We start from the raw sequence: 23,919 nt of genomic DNA, 5'->3' as shown, positions 1-23,919 counted from the left end.
GTTTTCAGTACCTGGCTGTCAAATCAGAATGGGCAGTTAGGTATTATTTGGCACAAGGGAGCAGCCATGCAAAAGAGAGAATCTAAATCAAATGGGAAAAATCATAGAGCTCCTGCAAGAAAGAGAAGAAATCATTTTCAAACAAAAATTGTCATGGTTGGGTGGGTAGGGGGGAAAAAGGAGAAGCTGATGCCAAGGGCTCAATTGAAAGTAAATGTCTAGAAAAGAACGAAGGAATATAGGTACAAATATGTCGGATACAATTGATGTATGGTTTGTAACACTGTGCTGGGCTTTGATAGAGAGTTTAGGAAAAGGTATTGGAGACAAAGCCACAGCCTCCGAGGAATGGGAAGCCCTGCTTGGTGCTCGAGAAATGCTGAATAAATCTCTCTTGCTAAAAATAAATGTTATTATAGGTTGCCAAGGTCAGACAATGGCAGTGGGAATACTATTCTCTTTTCCTTGTGAGCTGATTGCCGCTAAAGAACATCCCCGTTCCAATTTATGAATGGCCAGAGTCCGTCATCAAATGGTCTAGTGTCTTCAATGAGCGGGATGTGTGCATGTGGTCTTTTCACTAACGTTCTCTGTTTTGCTTCTCTAGGATTTAATATCCACTGCAATGGTTACACAGAAACCACAGGCAAAATCATGATTTAAAGGCTTTTGAAGGAAGTCATCAAGTTGTAATGCCAGTGAGATGCTCAGGGTTGAGTTGTTTATGAGGACATGTTACAAAGTTCTTTCAGGTGTGCTAATAAATGCCCACAGGGCATTTTAGTTTTAGTTCACGGGAAGCTTCAACCCAAAGGTATTCAGCTCAAGCTCTGAGTCAGCAAACCCAGTTCCCTGAGTTAAGTGTCCAGAGGCTCGCTACTCCAGTAAGTACCTCCCAAAGGCACTCAGCTTCACTTCTGTGGGTCAGCAAGTCCACCATCCCCAGAGGCACCCCGCTCCACAAGCCAGCCTGTTACACAAAGGATTCATCTTTACTTGCTCTGTGGGTTGGGAAGGCCATCACTCTGTTCCATGCTCTGGCTCTTGGTTCTGTTGCTGCTCCTCTGATAGTATAGCTGTCTTCTGGATCCTTTCAGCAGGGATCTTTGGTCCAGAGGATGTACACCACTCCTGGCTCTTGCTGGTAATGAGATCTTTCCTGCTACTCAGAGGGCTCGTTTTATATGCTACAAGCTGGCTTTCCAGGAAGTTCTGTTCACAGTTACTCATAGGTGAATTCTATTAGGAAATTCAAACTTCCCTCTTTACTAGACTCAGGTAGGAATAAGTTGTTTGCTGGGAGTAAAAACTTTGGTTAAAACTCCAATTCTCTATTTTGGCTCCACTGAACATAAAATTGTTACTTTGATCTCATCAGTTTTTAAAATGCCAGCAAGAACACCAAGGAGTGAGGAAGTGACTGTCAGCCTTCTTAAACCCGGACACATGCTGTGTTGGCTGTGGCTTGATCTTCAATAATCAAATGGCAAGGAGTAATTCTCCTTTTTAATCTGACAGTGATGTGAGATTCTGCCACATTCCTAAAAAACAAGTAATGAGGGGAGCAGTCATTAAGAAAAAGTGCTTCAAAAATATAACTGAAATTTAAAAAAAGTAAAGTATTAGAAGAAAAAGTTGGGAAATAAGAGAGAGGCAAATGACATAAGAGATGGAGGGGTGGGGTTGGGGTAGGGGGCCGTCTAATTGAGTTCAATCCAGATGGGATAATATCTGATTTCTGAAAGAAAATGAAGGGGAAGGTTTTATGAAAATTCTCCAGAGCTAAGAATCTAGATGTACAGAATAGAAGTCTAAGTATGCTGTAAACATAATAATAAAAAGACCCCATATTAAGGCTTATAATTGTGAAGTACTAGAAAACTAGAAATATAGTATCAAAAATTTCTCCAAAAACCCCCACGAAAACCAAAACACAACTCATTTCCACCAAGTCAATTCTGACTCCCAGTGATCCTTTAGGACAGGATGGACCTTCTCCTGCAGGTTTCCAAGACCGTAACTCTTTGCAGAAGCAGATGGCCCATCTTTCTCCCAAGGAGCAACTTTTACACAAAGGAGCAAAAAAAAGTATGGTATCAGCCCCTTAAAAGCTCCCCATTTGCCAGCCCCAATCCTAACTACGTGGACACCCCTTCCTCCCCCGAGAAGAATTCACTTCAGAGGACAGCACTGAAGCTACAGCTCAGAGGGAGGGGCACGTCTGATGATCAGAGCACACAGGAGCAAACAAAGAGAGTGGAGCACATCCTGGCCCATCAAGCCCCAGGACGATATTCCTGCTCAGAGCAGGCAATGCACAGAGAGGACCATAGGGCCAGCTCCACCATGAGACAAGATGTCCCTTATTGACTCAAAGCACTACAAGGGACAACACTGGAGACACATTGTGGACAATTGTGTCCGGTCTGACCCCACCACTCCAGGGCGAAATGCTAAGGGCGTGCAATAGAGCAGCAAGGTGAGCAAAGCAATGAAGTCCCCAAAAACAGACCTTGGGGACAGGAGGTGGCACCCCATCAGACTCCACCGAAAAACACTCTTAAAGGTCAACAAACAGGCCTGGAACTATTTATAGGCTTTTCTTTCTTTGTTGTTTTTGTTGTTGTTTTGATTTCCCTTGTTTTTGTGCATATTGCTGTCTCTGCATGTCTATCTACATAAGACAGACAGGATAAGCAAACCAAGGGAGAAAACAACAGTACCAACAGTTTTGGGGGACATGGGAGAATGGGAAGTGGGGGAAAGGAAGTGGTGTTAACAAACCTAGGGCCAAGGGAACAACCAGTGATCTAAAATCAATGGTGAGGAGGGCATAGGATACCTGGTAGGGCTTGATCAAGGGTAATGCAATCGAGATGAATTACTGAAACCAGAATGAAGGGCAAACATGATAGTGGGAAGACGAAAGTCAAAGAAAATAGAGGAAACAGCTAGGAGGCAAAGGGCATTTCTAGAGGTCTAAATACAGGTATGTACATATATATTTATACATAATGATAGAGAAAAAGATCTATCTACATATATTTATATGTTAAGTATTAAGGCAGCAGACAGACATGGGCCTCTATTCAAGAACTCCCTGAACACAAGAACACTTTGTCCTAATAACCTGGCATTCTGTGATGCTCACTTTTCTGGCAGTATCACTAAAGACAAAATGGGGACATAAGCAAATGTGGTGAAGAAAGCTGATGGTGCCTGGTTATTAAAAGATATAGTGTGTGAGGTCTTAAAGGCTTGAAGATAAACAAGTGGCTATCTAGCTGAAACGCAACAAAGCCCACATGGAAGAAGCACATCAGCCTGTGTGATCATGAGGTGTTGATGAGAACTGGTATCACACATCAAAGACCCAGGACAAAAACATTATAACAAGGTGAATGAGGGGGCGTGGGGAGTAGAGCCTCAAAGCCCATCTGTAGACAATTGGACATCCCCTTACAGAAGGGTCACAAGGAAGAGATCAGTCAGTCAGAGTGCAGTATAGCACTGACGGAACACACAACTTTCCTCTAGTTCTTTGTGGGTTTACAACCCCCACACTATTTGGAAGATAGACCCCAATTCTACCTTACAACCCCAGCTAGACCAGAGCATGTACCCTGGTGCAGATGGGAGCTTGCGACACAGGGAGTCCAGGACACATGGATCCCTTGGGACCAATGATGGGCGGTGATGCCAGGAGAGTTGGGGGAAGTTCAGCACAGAAAGGGGGAACCGATCACAATGATTTACATATAACCCCCTCCCCCAAGGGAATGGACGTCAGGGGGGTGGGTGATGGGAGATAGCAGTCAGTGTAAGACATGAAAAAAAAAAAGATAAATTATTGGGGTTCATGAGGGAGGTAGGGTGGAGGATGGGGTGGGTGATGAGCTGGTGCCAAGGGCTCAAGTAGAGGGAAAATGCTTTGAGGTGATGCTGGAAACGTGTGCAAGTGAGTGTGACAAAGTGGATTATGATAAGAGCTGTGGGAGCCCCCAATAAAATGATTAAAAAACAAATAGTCACAAAGGAAGAGCCATGCCTGGCAGACATGTCATAAGAAAGCAAAAAAGAAAAGAAAAAAAAGACCCAAATAACAAAAAAACCAACCTCAGTGCCATTAGCATATATACTTGAGTATAAGCTGACCTGAGTATCAGCCGAGGCACCTAATTTTACCACAAAAAATCATTAAAAATGTGCTGAAAAACTCGGCTTATACACGAGTATATACAGTAAGTTGATTCTGACTCACAGCGACCTTTTAGGACAGGACAGAACAGAACTGACCCTGTGGGTTTCTGATACGGCAACTCTTTATAGGACTAGAAAGCCTAGTTTTTCTCCCTCAGAGAGGGACCTTGCATTTAGCAGCCCATTGTGTAACCACTATTCCACTAGGGCTCCTCCTTTTATGCAAAGGAGCATGAAAATAGAAAGTCTACAGTGATCCCAGGCCATCATTCACTGGGCACTTTCAAAGCAAGATCTGAACCAAAGGCCAATGACCACCAATTTCATAACCTTGGGAGAGAGATCATCTGCTGCTTCTCACTCCAGGCCTAGAGTCTAAGGCATTTCAACCTAAGTCCAAGAGAGTATAACAGTTTCTTAAATCTGCTAAACTTGTCTGTCACTCATTAATTCTTAAAGAAATTCACTCCACATATTACTATTAGAACAATAGTCAACCAAAGTCATGCAATCAATTTACTTTCTAACTAATTGTACAAATGAGGTCACAACTGGTAGACTTACATGACATCCCCGAGGTACCATCATTTCTTCCCTGGACCATGGTGATTCCCTCCTATCCTTCTCTAAGTTGCAGCCAGCGATCTTTTAAAATTGCAAATCTGATGCTCCTCATTCTCTCCCAATGCACCCTCACGTCTTCAATAGCTCCCCATTGCTCATGGGACATTCGCAGCGCAGTCTAGAAAAGCAGGGTTTGCCTTCTTTCATAGTATCATTTTTCTCTCACTTGCTCTCAGCCATTCCCAGTACCTGGAAAGCTTCTGAAGCAATGTCTTCCTCCTCTCAGGGCCTTTACACATGCTTGCCATCTGTCTGGGATGCTCTCTTTGCGTACCCTCCCCTCATCTCTTTTTAAAAATAGTTTTATTGGCATATCATTCTCATATCTTGCAACAGTTTTCTCATCTTAAAAAGTTGTACAAGCCATATGTAAATACATTAAGCCACAAAAACAGAGGCATTGGCCTATGTACATATATTTATATGGCAATACACTGAGGTAGTGGACGGACTGCGGGCCTTTGCTCCTATCCACCTTCAATACAAGAACACTTTGTTCTAACAAATCGGCAGTCTGAGATCTCACCCTCCTGGCACCATCGCTGAACAAAAAGTGGGTGCGTAAACAAATGTGGTGAAGAAGGTGGATGATGCCTGGCTATTAAAAAGATATAGCATCTGGGGTCTAAAAGGCTTGAAGTTAAACAAGCAGCCATTTAGCAGAGAAGCAACAAGCCCACATGGAAGAAGCACACTGTCAGTGCTATCATGATGAGTCATCTGGACCGGGTAATAGGAATCAGAAAGCACATAACAAACAGACAAACAAAAACATAGTGTTGAGAATGAGGTTGGTAGGAGGAGAGACCCAAAGTCCATCTGTAGACAATGCAACAATTCCCCCGCAGAGGGGCCATTGTGAAGGGATGAGTCAACCAGGGTGCAGTAAAGCATAGCTGAAACACAAACTATTCCTCTGGTTCCTTGAGGCTTCCTCACCCTCAACTATCAAGATCCCAGTGCTGCTTCTCAATTCAGACTAGACCGGAGTATGTACACAGGTATAGATAAGAGATGGGGGCTCACGACACATGGAATCCAGGAACAGAAGGGGGGATAGGGATACCAGAGGCATAGGGGGAAGGGGGGGGGGAAGGATAAAGGAGAAACCAATTGCAATGATCAACACATAACCATACACCCCTCTCTAGGGGGAAAAACAACAAAAAACATGAGGGAAGGGAGACAGCAGTTGGGGTGAGATGTGGAAATAATTTACAATCGATCAAGGGGCCATGGGGGGAGGGATAAAAAGAGGAGCTGATACCAAGGAAGAGTTCATTACAAAGTAAATGTCTAGAAAAGAATGAAGGCAACATATACACAAACATGCCTGATGCAATTGATGTATGGATTGTAACAAGAGTTGTAAGCGCTCCCAATAAAATGGTCTTTTAATAATAAAAAAAGTTGTACAGTCATCACTACAGTCAGTTCTAGAACGTGTTCTTCCTTCTTGTACTTATTGTTATTAGTTCCCCATTTCCCACCCAACTCCCCCTCTCATAACCCCAGTAAGCCATTAATCTAGTTACAGTCTCTACAGATTCACCTGGCCTGGACTGCATACACAGGAAAACATGCACACACAAAACACAGAAAAGGAAAACAACAGAAACCCAGTAACAAATTAACCAGAGAAAAACCTCAATTGAGAAGACAGCAGGAAATAGTAAAGCTTCACCTATTTTTTTCCCCTTATACGTCATCATGTCTGGAGCAATCACTGTCTAAATTTCCTATCTCCCAACAGTTCAACCACCATTATTGAGATGGTTCCTGGTTGGCTAAGCACTGGATTAAAGGAGACCTGGTGAGGCACTGGTTACATGCCCACCCCACTAGGTGCTCTGCAGGAGAGAGATGTGGCCTTCAAAATTCCTGCGGCACAGCTCCACTCTGTCTTACAGAGTTACTGTGGGTTGCAGTTGACTTGATGGCAAAGCTTTGGGTAATCTAGTGTGGGGTAAGATGTAGCTAGGCTACTAAACCTCAGCAGTTCGAAACCAACAGATGCTCCTCAGGAGAAAGATGAGTCTTTCTACTACCTTAAAGAGTGGCCGTCTCAGAAAGTCACAGGGGCAGTTCTACCGAGTCCCCCAGGGGAGCTAGGAGTGCATGGCACTGAGTGAGTGAGGCAACACTTGCTGGCTCAACGCCCCAGAGAGAGGCCCTTCCAAAGAGCCTGGGATCTGTTTCTGGAAGGTCAGCCTTACCCACCAGATGGAGTGCAGTCCTATGTGCACACATCTTGGGTTGCCCTCACTGGAATACACCGGAGGGCCGTCAACATCTATCGACTAAGTCATGCTAGATCGGAGGATTAGTTTCACCCGAGAAAGACAACTTCCTGATCTCCACAGACCTCCAGCCCCTGCCCCACCCTCAGGATGACTGATTCTCATGGCCTTTTTTCTTCTTCTTTCAAGCACTCACCTTTATTTGAAACAACTTGTAATAATAATTGTGGACCTTGTGGCTCATTTTCTGTCTCCCCACTGCAAGGCCAGCATATTCGCAGTGACCAGGTTCATGCAGGTCCTCGGCAAACCGGGCTCAGCTAGAGCTTGCAAAGGGCTGTAAAAAGAATGAACCAGTGTCAACATGAAGTGACCGCTCACAAAAATGTTTAGGATAGCAAAAGGACTGCTCTCGCTCAAGAAAGAAGGGCAGACAGACTGGGATTCCGATTTCTTCCATGTCAAATGCCACCTCCTCACTTTACAAATTCATACATGGGGACACACCCTGCACTTCAGACCCAGAACCACACTACAATGTTACATGCTTTGCTATCTCACTCAAAACTCACTGCCATTGAGTTCCATGGGACAGGGTAGAACTGCCCTTGCGAGTTTCTGAGATTGTACCTCTTTATTGGGGTACAAAGCCCCATCTTTCTCTTTTGGAGAGTCTGGTGGTTTCGAACTGCTGACTTTGTGGATCACAGCCCAATGGGGTGCTCTCTCTATAGCTCTCTTCACACTTGCCCTTCCACTTCATGGAGAGTGCTGAGGCATGACTCCCCATCACTTGCCAATTTATTTCTTCAACTAGATCCTGGCAACTAGACCTGATCCTGGCTTAATGCTAATCACCTCTGGGAAAAATGTAAACCAATCCTGCAGCTGGGTGTCTGCTTTTCCCCACTGTAGATACTTCAGTATCACTCAACCAACAGGTAAAACCCACTACACTCAGTACCAGAGCCCTGACAGAATATAAAGTCCTTTCAGACTCATTTAAATGACATGTTAGGCCCTTTATTCTATTTCCCTTGGACGAAGATAAAGCAGTGAGTTTTATCTTAGTTTTTCCAGTGTCACCCAGTAACCCAGTGCCCCATTGGTTCCCCCCACCACCTCCATAAGACTCTTCTCCATTTCTGAACTCAGTTATGACAACACCATTTACTCCCAAATGATAGGATTGAAAATAACTTTTCAGACATCATCTAACTGCCAAATCCTCTATGTTATCTCCTACCTCCTTGGAACTCTGTTTTTAAATTCTTCCCATACTCAAATCATTTCTTCTGTCTTCTCCACAAACTCTCCCCCACCTCCACCCCCGCATTGCACCTTAGAATGCCAGGTGTCTGGAAGATGAGGTAGAAAGAGGATGTCTGTTCCCATATAGATTGACAGCGGACAGCCTTGGAAATCCAAAGGCTCAGTTCTTCTCTGCCCTACAGGGTTGCTGAGACAGAACTGACTTGATGTTTACTCTTAAGCACATTTTCTGGCAATCCAAGTAAGTGTAAAAGATAATTATGGGTTTCCTTAAATAAGCTCCCATATCATATGCTGTTAATTTAACATATTTAATTTTAACACTTGTTTCTGAAGCAGTGGCTTCAAAACTGTCTTTGATCTTCACCAATTAGTCTATACCAAGCCAGGAAATGTAGCACATAAAGACAGCACAAATGTAACATATCACTTGGCCTTTTTGAAGCACAATTTCCCTTAAAAAAAAATGGGGGCGGGGGAGGGGAGGAGTGGTTAACCTGTAGTCCCTGGGTTTGCAAGGCAGGGCATGGAATTGGCAGTTATCATGGACCCTCTGAAACTATGTACCCAAGTGTGGGTATAAATGTATTCCATGTTTAAAGGAGAGATTCATGGCTTTCATTAGATAAGGGGTTCATGACCTCACAATGATTGAGAACACCTGGATTAGATGAGCCTGCAAATATTTCCTAATGTGGAGCTTCATGATTCACTTAGATTTTAAGACACATGGAGCCCATAATGGAATTTTCCCTGCTTTGTTCCAGATATAACTCAAGTAAGTAATTGAAGCCTACATAGCAAGGCATGGCCATTGTCAAATCAACACTGCCATTTCTTAGAAGAAGGGCTAATGCAAAGTGTGAATAGAACCATTTGATGAGATACCACATTTAATTTGCAAGGTTCTGTGACCAAAGAAGCCAAAGGTAAAGGTATCCTTCCAATCCAAAAATGTTTAACAGCTGAAAGCTCTGTAGTAGAGGAAATCTTAAGTCCACTTATTTCCAATAGTGTTGAACATGGACTTTTAAGGTTGAGTTTGAATTGGGTTTTAGTGTTCCTAGAATACAGTGGCACCAATTTAAACCTCCACTTCCTCATTTTTGTAATCTCCAATTTCCTGCTTAGCTTTTGTCTGCTCACAGTCAAAGGATTAAAATAGCAATATCATCCTCCTTCTGAAAACTCTATCTACTTGCTTGCTTCCTTTCTAACATGCATCAGAACCAGTCTTTAAAAACTTGGAAGAGGCAACATCTCTCAAGCCTATACGAAATCCAGGCACGAAAAAAGATGAAAAGCCAGAAAATAGCTGTAGCCCTTTTCTTTTGAATCAAGGACAAGCATTCCAGTTTAGTTTAGTTTGTTGTTTTAAAGAAAAAGGAAATGGCAAAGAAAAATTTTAAAGATGTGGAAATCTATACATTAAGACCTACAATCATGGCATTTAAGAAAACTGGCACTTGCTAGCTAGCTGATGAAGACAAAGAATTGCTATTTAAAGCTAATCGGGAGGAGTCGAGCACCTTGGGCACGGGGTATTCCAACAAGGCTCATCAGACTAAGTCATCAGACTCTTGAAATGATTGGTACATGGGGTGTCCAAGACAAGTTAAAAATAGATTTTTTAAATTGTCAACAAAACAATGCACACAACCAACAAAAACCTATGTATAAATGGTTTTACAACGGGCAGGAGGTTGGTTAATTGTCCAAAAACCATGGCTGTTTGTGCCACCTAGCCAATACCTTATGCACACTGAAATCCGGTTAGTGACCTTCCTATGAAACCAAATTTACATTCAGTTGCTTCTCAGATGAGACAAATAGAACAAGAGGTGAGTTTGGGAAAAAAACGCCAGAAACCTCTGAATAAACTTAGTAAAATCAGTGCATGTAATAGCTTGTTTCCTACTGTAGAAAGTTGCCAGAGTCAGATTAAACAAAACAGGTAGGAGTTCTAAAATAAGCAAGGCCAACAGCAAAAGGTTCAGATGCCTTGTAGGACAAATATTCTTACTGTGTTTCAGAGCACAAGCAACCTGAGATTGTGGGTTTTGTTCCAACCACAGCAACCAAGTGAAAATTGCAGTAAAATTAGTCTCACAAACTTTTTGGTTTCTACCGTCTATGTGATTAGTCTATGAAGTGTGCATTTATGAAGAAAAATGGGGAAATTCTCTATCACCAACATGTAATACAGAGATGGAACAAATATTGTCGGGAAAATGGTCAACAGACTTGCTCAGTATCACAGGCTTGCCAAACGAGGTATGCCTTTATTTTAAATGGGTAATTCAATGGCTCTTTTATTTGCAAAAATGTTAATCCAATTTAAGTTCTGTACTAAAAGTTCTGAAGATGCTGACCATCCTTGGTGTAATTCAAATTGTATGTGTAGGGAAGGACCATAGGTTTCTGGGGTGTGCTTTCTAAATGAAGAAAAAAATCAACGGCCTTGTTGGGCATGAAATCTACATCAATTAAAAATCAGCTTGACTTACCTGTCTTCATGAGACATACTACTGCGACCAAAACTGCCTGTGTCCTTCAGTTACCTGCTAACAATTCAAATACTCAACATATCAACAAAGTAAACTATGAATTTTCTCGAAAAGCTTAGCGTTTTCAGTTTAAGATTACAGAGTTGTTTTCTGACATGTATATTTTGGTATAGACATCTCTTTTAAAAAATACCAATTGAGAAATTAATGACGTAATGCTGAATTTTCTTATCAAAAAAGCCAAGAAGGCACTTGGGATTTTTTTTTTTTATATCCAGTATGTAATTTCCACACAACAGAACATGGTCTAACTCCAGTATGAACCAACTACAGAGTGGGCCTGATCTTTGGAAGACCTTCAGTAATACTTTATAAAGTTGACTTTGTGTTCTGGCCAGGCCGTGTTCAAACATGAAAAACTCATGGCAGGTGCGTCAGTTCTGACTTACAGCGAGCCTGCAGGATAGAGAACCACCACTAGGGGAGCCTGCGACTAATGCTTTACTGGAGCGGAGTGTCTCATCTTTCTCCCATGGAGTGACTGACGGTCTTGAACTGCTGACCTTGAAGTTAGCAGTCCAAGGAGAAAGCACATTTGAGAAATCTTGGCAGCTTTTTCAAACATTTGCTCCATTTATTAGGCTTAAAAAAAAAAGTTGTAGCAACATTTAACCCAGGTTAATAAAAAAACGTATCTTCAAATACATGGAAGATTCCCAAACTCAGAGACAAATTTCCATTGAATAGTCCATGTGGCAACTCATTTAGGCGCAATGGAGGCAACGGTCCTTACCGTGTTACTTATTTCTTCTCACCTTACTGATTTCTTCAAGTTCCCTGAAGTAGGATGCCCATGTCTATATACTCTGAAGCCCTCTTCAGGCCTGGCTTACTTCAGTAAGGATTACTTCCCTGAATGCTTTGAACAGTGAGACTCTAATTCTATATCACAATCTGTATTAGGCTGTTAAAATAGTACTGAATCCTTCTGAGTCTCAACTTCCTCATATAAAAAAACGGGAATGAAATATTGAGCAGAATTTTGTGTGAATTGTCAGGAAAAACTGGCTTTCTGACCTACATTTTTATTCTTTAGTACGTAATTTCTAGGTTTGCTTTATACTCATATTTTAATTGTTATCCTCTTACTGATATATTGTTTTCATAAACCATCTCAAAACCTTTGTTGAGTAATAGTTTGTGTGTCTGTACATAAACTCCATTAGTGTGGGGTTGAGAGGGGCAAATCGAATTTTTTCCCAGAGTTCATAGTAAAAGGGAAGAAGAGACACAAGTTAAATGGAAGTAAAAGAATAATGTGAAAACATATCTTTCAAGAAAACATTCTGAAAAGAATTCCACATAGGAAATAAATCCTGAGCAGTTATTTTCATCTTTGTTTAATAGGTTTTCACAAAAAGGTATTTTGTGGCAATGTTACTCTTCCTCACAAATTGAATACCTTCACTGATTTAAAGTCAGTTTTTTAAAACAGTGATTTAAAAATAAGTACACTTTAAAAAAATAATTGGAAACAGACCTTACCCCTTGTAAGTTGTAAGCATTACTACTTCTAAGAGTGCCAACTATGTCAATTGAATAAACAACCCCCCACTTCGTACTAACCCAGAACCCCAACTACTCCAAAAGATGTGTGACAATGCTTTGAGTAGGAAACAGATAAATATCTCAATTAGTAAAATTACTTATTTTCAGCATTAAAAAATAATCTGTGAAAAATGTAGTGTAATTATGAACTGTCACATCTTAACTCTGAATATTTCTAAAAATAACACAGCCTAATTTTAATGAAGAGAAAAGCTGGTTTCCTCAAGTATTGTGATCACAACCCTTCCCCCAGACTGTTACCTTTCCCCGAGGTTTAAAAAATAAATATTACGCTCATGACATCATTAGAAAGAAATTGAAGCATACAAGGAATAAACTATAGTTTCTTTTTATATCAAAATGTACTCTTGAAAATGTGTTTGGCACAGTGCTAAATCATATATAGTTAATACTAAATATTGCAGGATACAATAAAACCCTGGAGTTAATTGTTTACACCCTCTTTATGGGAAGGAAAATAATAGATACCAATTATTCAGAAGTTAGCCTATACAAACTGTATAAACAATATTTTATGTTTTGCTTTGAAAACCAGTGATATAATAAATTTTACATAAAAGACTGCAAATAATATAAATGGATTTAAACAGATCTTTACAATAAGAAATTCAAATGGAAACAGACAAGTAACAAAGAGAAGTAAAAAAATTTATTGCAGTATTCGCTCCACCAGATTGCCTGGGGATCCCTTTTCTTGTATTGTTTTCAGGGTGACCTAATACATCAAAATCTACATTTACAAAAACTCCTTCTGCAGATAGGTCATAGATACTGCATGCTTTTTTTTTTCTTTCCTTTTTTTTTCAACAGAATAAATTATATGTCCAGGAGATTCTGCCATTTTACAGCCTGGAAAAAACAATGCTTCCCTGGAAACTGGGCTAAGCTAAAGAAAGCCATCCGCTGCTAGGTTAAACTCCAAGAACACTTTATTAAGAACATTAACAGACTAATTTCCAACATTCACTTGTTTATTTTTTTAAACAGAAAGTTTTTTTTCCAAGATATAAACAATTTTCTTGTTAAACTATAATACAGTGGGAGTAAAAATGCACTGAGAATCTGTTTCGGCTGCACAACAGCGAAGGGAGCTCCCACAAAAATGTTTGCCCAACATTTCCTTCTTTTGTTCCTGTGTCCCAGGTGCCATTCTTACTCTTCATAAAACTTATTTTTTTTGCCAGAATGTTGATATTTCAAGTTTTTCTGCCTTTTAAAAAAATTCCTGTAAATTTGGCTGCATGTACAAATTCATTAGCTGGAAGTCCCATCCTTGGCGGCATACAGGGATCGTAAAGTCTGAACAACTTTATTAGTCAGCTTATTAGCACTCGTTAGAGCAATTTTTTTGTAAATAATGTCTGACTCTTTAATAGTGTCTACCCAAGGCACCAGTTTGCGGCCATCGCGGCGCTTAGCCTCAGTCCAGGAGCCACTGTAGGAGCCTGCCATCCACTGAACACTGAAGCCACTGCTGGTTTTCTGTACTACTCTTGCAATTTGTGGTCGGTCTTTGTACTTTGGACAGCAAATAGCGATGACATCCATGACGTCAACACTTTCATTCATCTGTGCTGCCAACTCCGTAGAGTCTGAATTTCGTTTTGACCTTCTCAATGACTAAAACATTGGGAGGGGGGGGAAAAAAGACCAAGTGTTACACAGAAGAATTTTAGTGAAATTATTGTTTTTATTGCTTTTAATCCCTTGACGCCGGGAGGTGGGATTTCCCAGCACACTTCCATTGCCGGCAATGAGACGCACCGTGACCGCCAGCGCCAAGGGGTTAACATATACTTGTAAAACCATAGAACTCTTAATTTGTACCCGTCTTTACTCTTAGTGATATATAAAATTATATGTACATATGAACCATAAAGCTACATAAAAACTTAGCAACAATAAAAAGGATAACACACAATACAATCCAAAGAAATATTAATAACCCTTTATGCTGCATAAATCTCATCTTTTTTTCTTTTTTATTGTCTTTTATGTTAAACTTTCTACAAAAGGATGTATAAATGGTTAAGTAGAGAATCTCTATCTACAAAATGTTGTCTTTCATAAGTATTACATTACTTGGTGTACATTTAAGACTGACATATATAAGCACATAAAAATCATTTTACGTAATACGCTGCGAAATACGTTGACTCCTCCTCCGCCTCACCCCTGAAGTGCCTCCTCCTCCTCTATCCTCCCCATCACTTTCATCATCTTCTGTTTCTGCTGCTGCATTATTTTTAGGGCTGCCTCCTCCAAGCAGCGAGGTAATTGCTTTGTTCCGAGCATTTGTGCTCGCTGACACCTCTCCTTCTTCCTCTTCTTCATCAGGGTCCAGATGCTCCATGAGAAGTTTGAACTACAAGGAAATTGATACTAATTTAGAATTTTAATGAAACACCTCTGGCAAGACTATCAAATTCCTAAATGGTTTCTTTGGCCATAGCCTGCTTGGTAGAGGTGAGACAAGGTTTACAAACAGGAGCTGGAAAACATTTTCTGGGAAGGGCCAGAAAGGAAACATTTTTGGAGTGAAAGCCCATACTATACCATCTCTGATACAACTCACTATTCAGCCACTGTAGTGTGAAAACAGATTATCAATGATAAATGTGTGAGCATGGTTGTACTAAAAAAAAAAAAGTTTTACACAAACTAGTAATTTTGGTTGCCAAAAAGGAGAGTAACAGAGTGGTTGAAAAATGGTTAACTTTATGCAGTTCTACAATTACAAAAAATACACATACATTTTTATATATTTTCATTTTATTGGAATTAAAATTTTTGGTGAGTTGCTGCTGTCTATGAAATAATAATTTAAGAAGCAATGGGTGTATTAGGAAAGGCAAATTCAAAGCAACTTTCAGCAAAAGCACATTAACAGAACAAAATATTGTGAATGTACTTAACACTTCTATCTCCAGAGTGGCTGAAATGGTGAAATTTAATCCTGACCCCGCCCAATTAAGCAACAATTTTGATATGAGATTTACATGGAATGTAAAGATGATACTTCGTTTTTTATAGGCATTGCTATGAGCAGACAACGCCTTTTGGCTTGACTACTCACATCTAGATACTGTTTCACGATACTCCTCTTCACATCGTCTGTGAGTTTGGAATTAGCCATATCGCTCCGCAGGAAGTCCAGTGTTTGTTTGGGATGAAAATGAACTCCTGTTTTTCGGTTTATCGCTTTATCATATACTTTTGCAGATTCAGATGGAGAATATTTCTGAATTTTACTGTTTGGAAAATAAAACCATAAAACTTTAAAAACCTTTCAGGCACTTACTTTTTACCTACGAATCATACTTAGTATTATGATTTCAACCAGTGGATCTGAATGCAAAATAAACACAATTTTAAATGGGAAGTAAAGACATAAAGGTAAGAATTAAAGATCAAAAGGAGTATCGCTCTCTTACTTCGAGGTATCAGAGTGAGAGAGGGAGAAAAGATACTCGACTCTGGAATCAGTATGGTTGGAGAACTCCATTTATAGGGATAAGCAGCATTTTAGTCCAGTTACATTCTCATGTCTATTTTTTAATATTGTGAAGGTGAGTCTGGACACATAATATCACAATATTCAAAAGCACACCAGCTATCAATACAGCAGCACTATCATGCTGGCTTAAGTCCTTTCTGCCTCACTACACCCTGCTTAAAAACCACTCTAGCTCCTCAAGCACTTAAAAGACTTAAGGCTCTTAAATTATTTTGATTTTCGTGGTTAATACTGAATGAAGTAAGACTTCCACGTAACAATCTGGAATTTCAGTTTCTTCTGAAAAGTGAGGGCTCAGGCTATGTTGTGTGGTGCCCATCTTCTCTATGCCGACAGCTGAGCGAGCCTGGCCTGTCAGGTGAAGTCTGTGCTTCCTACTGTGCCGCTCATCACATCCGCATCTATCCCCTATAAGCATCTGACTTTATCGTTCCTAAAGTACGGTTTAAATGAATGTGAAAAATTGGTACGGGCAAAAGAGGTATCCTTTAGTGATTAACAGTGAGTAAAATTACAAGGTGTTCACAGTAGTCAGTACTTTTTCTATCCAAGTTCAGTCTAGCTAGTCAGCCCTTTACTATTTTGCAGCTCTTTAAAAACACAGATTTGCAAGCTATTTTTAAGATTAGCCCTAATGGGCAGAGGCTGTACACTGGTACATATGAGGGCTGGAGACACAGGGAATCCAGGGTGCATGATACCTTCAGGACCAGGGGTGTGAGGGGCAATGCGGGGAGAGTGGAGGGTGAGTGGGTTGGAAAGGGGGAACTGATTACAAGGATCCACATGTGACCTCTTCCCTGGGAGAGGGACAGCAGAGAAGGGGGGGGAGGGGAGACTCCGGATAGGGCAAGATATGACAAAATAACGATGTATAAATTACCAAGGGCACAGGAGGGAGTGGGGAGAGGGGAGGGAGGGGAAAAAAAAAGAGGACCTGATGCAAAGGGCTTAAGTGGAGAGCAAATGCTTTGAGAATGATTGGGGCAGGGAATGTATGGATGTGCTTTATATAATTGATGTATGTATATGTATGGATTGTGATAAGAATTGTATGAGCCCCTAATAAAATGTAAAAAAAGAAAAGAGGAGAAAAAAAATGATTAGGGCAAAGAATGTACAGATGTGCTTTATACAATTGATGTATGTATATGTATGGACTGTGATAAGAGTTGTATGAGCCCCTAATAAATTGTTAAAAAAAAAAAAGAGCCCTAATGATGAGGCAAACAAATGTACAAATGTGCTTGACACATGGATGCATGTGTAGATTGTGATAAGAGTTGTAGGAGCCCCCAATAAAATGATTTAAAAAAATTAGCCCTACTTTCTAGTAGGCTCTTTTAGGAGGGGGAAAAAAAAGCCCCTTAGTTTGCAATGTCCCATTACCAAAGGAAAAGAAGTTCCACCTTTCAGTAACAGAAGGGACAAATCATGATTTATTACACAACAGAATACTAAGCACCAAAAGTAGCTCAGTTGCTGTCAAGTTTATTTCCAACTGATGGTATCCTCATGCACTGCAGAAGAGAACAGCCTCCCACGGTTTTCCACGGCTATCACTTTCTGAAACTAGATAGCCAGGCATTTCTTTCCAGATGCCTTTGCAACGGTCAATCTTGCAGTAAGTAGTTGGGTCTGTACTATTTGTAGCACCAAGACTACATTCCTTTTTGACTTGCTGTGTTGTAACAGAATACCACACAGCAATTAAAAAGAAGTCCGTATTAAAACAAAACAAAACATTTTTTCACGGTAGAATAAGCATGCAATCAAAACCAGGTTTCATATTTCTTTATTACTTAAAAAGAACAAAGATTTCTATCTCACTGTTTAAGTAAACTTACCTATCAGAAAATCCACAGAGATTCTTCAAATGTTGTTTTAACATCAGAAGCAATAAAATGCCCTGGGAGACATTTGCAAACTCAATTAAAGGGGCTGAATTTTCTGGTAAACATTTCATTACTGAATTTATATCATCTTCTGAATCCGAATCCGAATCCGAGCCTACACGTTTCCGTGATTTCCGAGGGCGGGGAACTTCTTCTTCACTTTCACTGGACTCCTTCTCCTTACTTGGAGGTGATTTCTTCTCTTTCCTTTTGTCTTTTACCATCGACTGAAAGAAGAGACTAATGTTCAAAGACATCACACAAACAAAAACCTCTCTAATAAATACATGCACGTTCCACTCAACAGAAGATGCTTTTCCCCACAAATGAATATTTCATCCTTAAATGAAGTCTATCTTGGGAAACCTGTGGGCTTTCTATAAACAACTGGAGTATAGTCCTAGGGGGACGAATTAGGCTCCAAGATCACCCCTCTGCCTCCCAAAGAAAAATAACCAAATAACAAAGGAAACACTGTTTATATAGGATACTAATGAAAGACAAATTAGATAACAAAACAAAAAAAAATCAATTCTGTACACAAGTAAACCACCATGGTGGAAAAGAGGCAAGTAAAATTCAACAGAGAATTCCGTTTCCTTCAACATTTCAGCAGGTTAACTTCCACCACTTGTCTGTCAGTCTGTCATATTGTGTTGGCTTCTGGGTGGCTGTGATGCTGGAAGCTATGTCACTGGTATTTGGAATGCCAGCAGGGCCGCCCCACAGTGAACAGGGTTCAGCAGAGCTTCCAGACTGAGAAGATACAACAAAGAAGGGCTCGGCTCCCCATCTGGAGGTAGAAGCTGCTGAAAACCTTATGCAGAGCTTTGAAGCATTTCCAGATACTGAAAGCTTGAACATGGGAAGCAGAACATTGTCGGAGGTGGGCCCCTTAGGTCCAAGGGCACTTAAATGTGAATGAAGAGGATCTGAATTCTTGCAGGAGAGTCGACCATGGTGATGGGAGTTGGTTAACGCCTTTGGGGTCTTCATTTGCTGATGGGGCATGACGTAAGGTAACAGAGAAACAGCTGCAAAAATCTTCCAGCGATCAGAACTTGGAATGTGAAGTATGAATTTAGGAATAATGGCAGTGGTCAAAAATAAAAAGAACACATGAAGCTATCCTAGGCATTAGCGAGATGAAATGGACTAGTTTTGGCCATTTTGAAAGAGAAAATCACATGATTTACTATGCCAGGATTAACACAATCAAGAGGAATGGTGAGGCATTCATTATCAGAAAGCATCTTGCTAAATCCATCATGAAGTACAATGTTGCCTTTGATTGGGTTTCCTTCAATACAATAATTATTTAAGAATTCTAACAACTTCAGTCTGAAATTGATCAAATATACAATCAAGATGCATTGACAGTTATTGGTTTTTAAAATGAAAAATTTAGAAACCAAGAGGAAGGAACAGTAGTCGGAAAATAAGGATTTGGTGATAGAAATTAAGCTAGAAATTGTTTATGACAGAATTTTCAAAAACCATTTACTTGGTCACAGAAAATACATTTTAGCAACAAAACAAAAGGGGACTATAGACTCATGGACGTCCCCAGAAGGAATACACAGAAATAAAATTGACTACATGTATGGGAATAGACACTGGAGAATCTCCATATCAGCAGCTAACACCAGCCCAAGGGCTGGATGTGGAGCAGACCATCATTCGCTCACACATTATGTTCAGGATAAAGCTGAAAAGCAGTGTCTTCAATCTAGCTCAGCAGAACGTTTTGGAGAACCATCTCAAGAACAGTTTTGAGGCATTCAACACTAACGAACGACAGATGGCTGGATGAACTATGGAAGTACATCAAGACCATCAATCACGAAGAAAGCAAAAGGTCATTTAAAAAACCAGGAAAGACTTGATCGAAGCGAATGTCAGAAGACACTCTGAAACTTGCTCTTAATTATAGACCAACTAAAGCAAATAGAAAAAAGGATGAAGTCAAGGAGCTGAACAGAAAATTTCAAAGGGTAGGTAGAAAACACAGACAAATAGTACAATGAAATGTACAAGGGCCTAGAATTAGAAAACCGAAAAGAAAAACATGCTCAAGCGTCTCTGAAACGGAAAGAACTCAAGAAAAAACTCAAGCCTCCAATTGCAATCTTGAAAGATTGTATAGGCAAAATATTGAATAATGCAGGAAGCATATCAAGAGAAGATGGAAAGAATACAGAATCACTGTACCAAAAAGAAGTAATCAACACTTCATCATTTCCGGCACTAGCATATGAGCAAGAACCAATGGTGCTGAAGGAAGAATTTCAAATTGCACGAAATGCATTAACCCAAATCAAAGACTTCAGGAATAGAATGGAAATCCCCTGAAATGTTTCAGCAAGCTGAAGAAGCAACGGAAGCACTCACTGGTCTATAAGAGGAAATTCAGAAGACAGCTAGCTACCTGGCCAACTCATTGGAAAAGATCCAAAGAAAGGTGAACCAACAGAATACTCAAACTATAGAACAATGGTTCTCAACCTGTGGGTTGCGACTCCTTTGGCGGACGAACGACCCTTTCACAGGAGTTGTCCGATTCATAACAGTGGCAAAATTACAGTTATAAAACAGCAATGAAAATAATTTTATGGTTGGGGGGGGGGGCTCAGAACTACATGAGGAACTGTATTAATAGGTCGTGGCATTAGGAACGTTGAGAACCAGTACTATAGAACATTATCAATGATACCACATGCAAGCAAAATTTTGCTAAGGATCACCCAACAATGGTTGCAGCAGTACAATGACAGGACACTGCCAGAAGGATCTTGGTTGAAAGTAGAGAACACCAGAACAATGTTCACTTGTGTTTCATTGACTATGCAAAGGCATTTGACGATGGGGACCACAATAAACTTGAGAAGAATGGGAATTCAAGAACGCTTTGTTGTGTTCCTGTGGCTCTTGTAAATGAGGCAGTTTTGCAAAGAGAACAAGGGCATACTCCATGATTTAAAATCAGGAACCGAGTGTCATCCTGTTATCTTCTCAGCATACTACTCATTAGATCTGTATGTTGAGCCAATCATTAAAGAAGCTGGATTATATGAAGAAAAATGTGGCATCAAGATTGGAGGAAGGCTATTCAAAGTACCACGGAGAGCTAAAAGGACAAACTTATCTGTGTTGGAAGAAGTAAGACCAGAGCAGAGTTAAGGATGGCAACACTTCATCTTACATACGTTGGGCATATTGTCAGGCGAGACCCATCCCTGGAAGACATCATATTTGGTAAAGTGGAAAGGTGGTGAAAAAGAGGAAGGCCTTTAACAAGATGGATCGACACAGTGGCTGTACCAATGGGCTCAGGCCTAGGAACAAATGTGAGGATGGCACAGGATCGTACACTATTTTGTTCTGTTGTGCAGAGGGTCGATAAGGGTTGCCTCAATGGTACCTAACAACAACCACAATATAAAACTTTCCTTGAATGCTTAAATCCTGCGTCTTTGTACTTTATGAAACTTGTAGCACTCACAAACAAAAAAGGTCAGTGAGTTTAAGAGGGGAAAAGAACATTTTAGAAAGGCAATTGTTTAAAACGCGCCTGTTTAAAAAAATGCGAGAAAACATCGAAAGTATGTCTACAATACTAAGTAAAATAAGCTAACACGATGGCTAAAACACTTGGGAAAATAACACCCCCCCCAGTAAATTTTAATGAATTTTGAATCTTTGTAATTGGGTAAATGACATTGTATTACTGAATAGCAACCATTTGCAGGAAAGTAACTTCTTATGCTTTAATGAGCATAATAGGCCCCTAGGGATTTTATTACAATGCCAATAGTTTCAGGACATAATTTCAGCTCACTGAGTCCTGTGTGATGGATGGTCTGTGGGGACCAAACCCATTGCCATAGAGTTGATTTGACTCATAGCGACCCTATACAAGACTTCACAGGTTGAAATCTTTATGGGAGCAGACAGCCTCCTCTTTTCCCCACAGAGTTGCTGGTAGGTTTGAACCACCGACTTTGCTGGTGTCAGGGGCAAGATCAGTAAATTTACCCATTTTTTTAGTGTCTCCTTTAGCAAGCAATACCAGAGGGCTTAAAAAAGTTTGTGGAAATAAAATTTCTACACATCTATGAAAAAAATAAAAAGAACAATGTGAAACCAAATAATAAAGACAATATGCAGAGCCTCGACAGATGCATTAAGAATAGTAATGTATATAACTTACCTCCTTGAATGACTGCAGTAGGTTACTACCAGAAACGGAGAGGGTAATGTCTATATGATGCATTATAAACAACGGCTCTTCCTGTGTCTGGTATGGAAAACAGGCTAGATTGTCTGCTATATACAAGAGCATATTCACTTCTGTTTTCTGTAATTTTTAAAAGAAAGGTATATTTAGCTGATAATCGAGAAATCCATTGAATAAACTCTTTGAGAGAGAACATTACAGGACACTTTAACTTTGGTTAATGTTTCAGGGAGAGAAATGAAAGACATAAGAAAAGAGGAGGGAGAAAAAAAAAGATATAAAGAAAAAGTTCAGAGGGGAACTGAAATCAGGTTTACAAATTAATTATACCCCACTTGAGCTGCTCTCACGGAGCCCTGGTGGTGTAGTGTTAAGTGTTGGGCTGCGATCCGCATGGTCAGAAGTTCAAAACCACCAGTGATAAAGACTGCACTATCTATTCCCATACACCACGAGTCTCAGAAACCCTCAGGGGGTTGCTACGAGTGAGCACCGACTCAATGGGAGAGTTCAGCAGCTTTCATGAGTCAGACCACTCTGCCTTTACAAGAGGTTCTGATGAATCCATATCACATCAAGAAAGCACACACTTGTTATTATTTGTCATTATATGCTTAAATGCTGAACCCTGATAGAAAATAGTTACAGTTACTATTATTCAGTTATCAAAAAGTGGTGCCACCGTACAAAATGTGGGTGAAAACACTGACACCCCCTGCCTGCCCACTTCCAGGTAATCATAACATATGCATCGGTTTCCTCTGTGTATGCAGCCTAGAGTCTGAGTCGGAGTGACAGTGTCACCAGAGGTCCAAACCATTACTCTGAGGATGGCAAAATTAAAGAGAAAAACATCTGCTACTAGTTGTCTGCTTTAAGAAGTAACTTACCAAAAGAAAGTAACTTACAAAAGAAACATGTGTTAAGATTCAATTTCCTTTAAAACAATTTTTACAATTCAGAAAAAGGAAAGAAAAAGTAGCAACCTCACTCTGATATCGTCTCTCTTGCCCTCTCCAAACAACATAAAACTCAACAGTTGCAACCAAAATCCCAAAGAACAGGTGGAGGAAATCAGCTGCTAATATTAATGATCAGCTGTTAATAAGTTTAAGCTTTAGATACGCATGAATACACGTTAAAAATCAAAGAAATGCAGATCCTACACCTCATTTATAAGGTTATTATAATTCATGAGTTGTTTTCTTATCCTTACCCTGAAACTAAAATTGCTCAGGATGCCTTTAAGTGAATCTTTTCAAGTGTTTAGAGTTCTTTAACTTTGGTCCCCTCCACCCCAGATATTCGAACTTCTTACAATAGGCTAGAGCCGCTCCTTTCTGTCTTCTCTACCCACTCTTCAATTCATGAATAACTTGATTATGTTCCTGACTGTTGACCTACCTGGTTTTATTCACCTATGGCCCACTTTGTTTCACTGATTATTCTCCTCAATGGAGACCACTCTTCTCAGAGGTGCATTTTATTTATTCTTTCCTCATATTGAATCTCCCTTCCTATTGTCTAATATTTATTTTCCTATACAGTCCCTTTCTACCTAGTGTAAACGCAATAGGGAAAAAATGTATGTTCCTAAAATGCGCTTTGGCATCTGTCCTCATTTTTTTTTTAACAAAATCATTTTATTGGGGGCTCGTACAATTCTTATCAAAATACGTCTATTGGGTCAAGCCCATTTGAACATTGTTGCCATCATCATTCTCAAAATATTTTCTACTTGAGCCCTTAGTATCAGCTCATTTTTCCCCTTCCTCTCCCTGCCTTGAAAAAATTTTTT

General features: G+C 40.1%; 1 protein-coding gene across 2 annotated transcripts in view; it reads right to left on the bottom strand.

The window, feature by feature from the left end:
- Positions 1-13,009: 13,009 nt before the first annotated feature.
- Positions 13,010-23,919, bottom strand: part of NIPBL (NIPBL cohesin loading factor) — a 228,890-nt gene continuing 217,980 nt past the window's right edge. Inside the window, exons 43-47 of one of the 2 annotated variants that reach the window (XM_075540939.1) lie at positions 22,095-22,241; positions 17,837-18,111; positions 15,549-15,723; positions 14,646-14,837; positions 13,010-14,092 (exon numbers count right to left, since the gene is read on the bottom strand). In XM_075540939.1, the coding sequence (XP_075397054.1) occupies positions 13,727-14,092; positions 14,646-14,837; positions 15,549-15,723; positions 17,837-18,111; positions 22,095-22,241 (1,155 nt within the window). In that variant the 3' untranslated portion in view covers positions 13,010-13,726. Of the gene's footprint in view, positions 14,093-14,604; positions 14,838-15,548; positions 15,724-17,836; positions 18,112-22,094; positions 22,242-23,919 lie in introns of both variants that reach the window. The other variant, XM_075540940.1, reaches the window with a different exon arrangement.

Source organism: Tenrec ecaudatus, chromosome 2 (genome assembly GCF_050624435.1).
Source record: "Tenrec ecaudatus isolate mTenEca1 chromosome 2, mTenEca1.hap1, whole genome shotgun sequence".
NCBI classification, from domain to species: domain Eukaryota; kingdom Metazoa; phylum Chordata; class Mammalia; order Afrosoricida; family Tenrecidae; genus Tenrec; species Tenrec ecaudatus.
The sequence above is the reverse complement of the archived record's forward strand: the minus strand, read 5'-3'. Positions and strand labels throughout refer to the sequence as shown.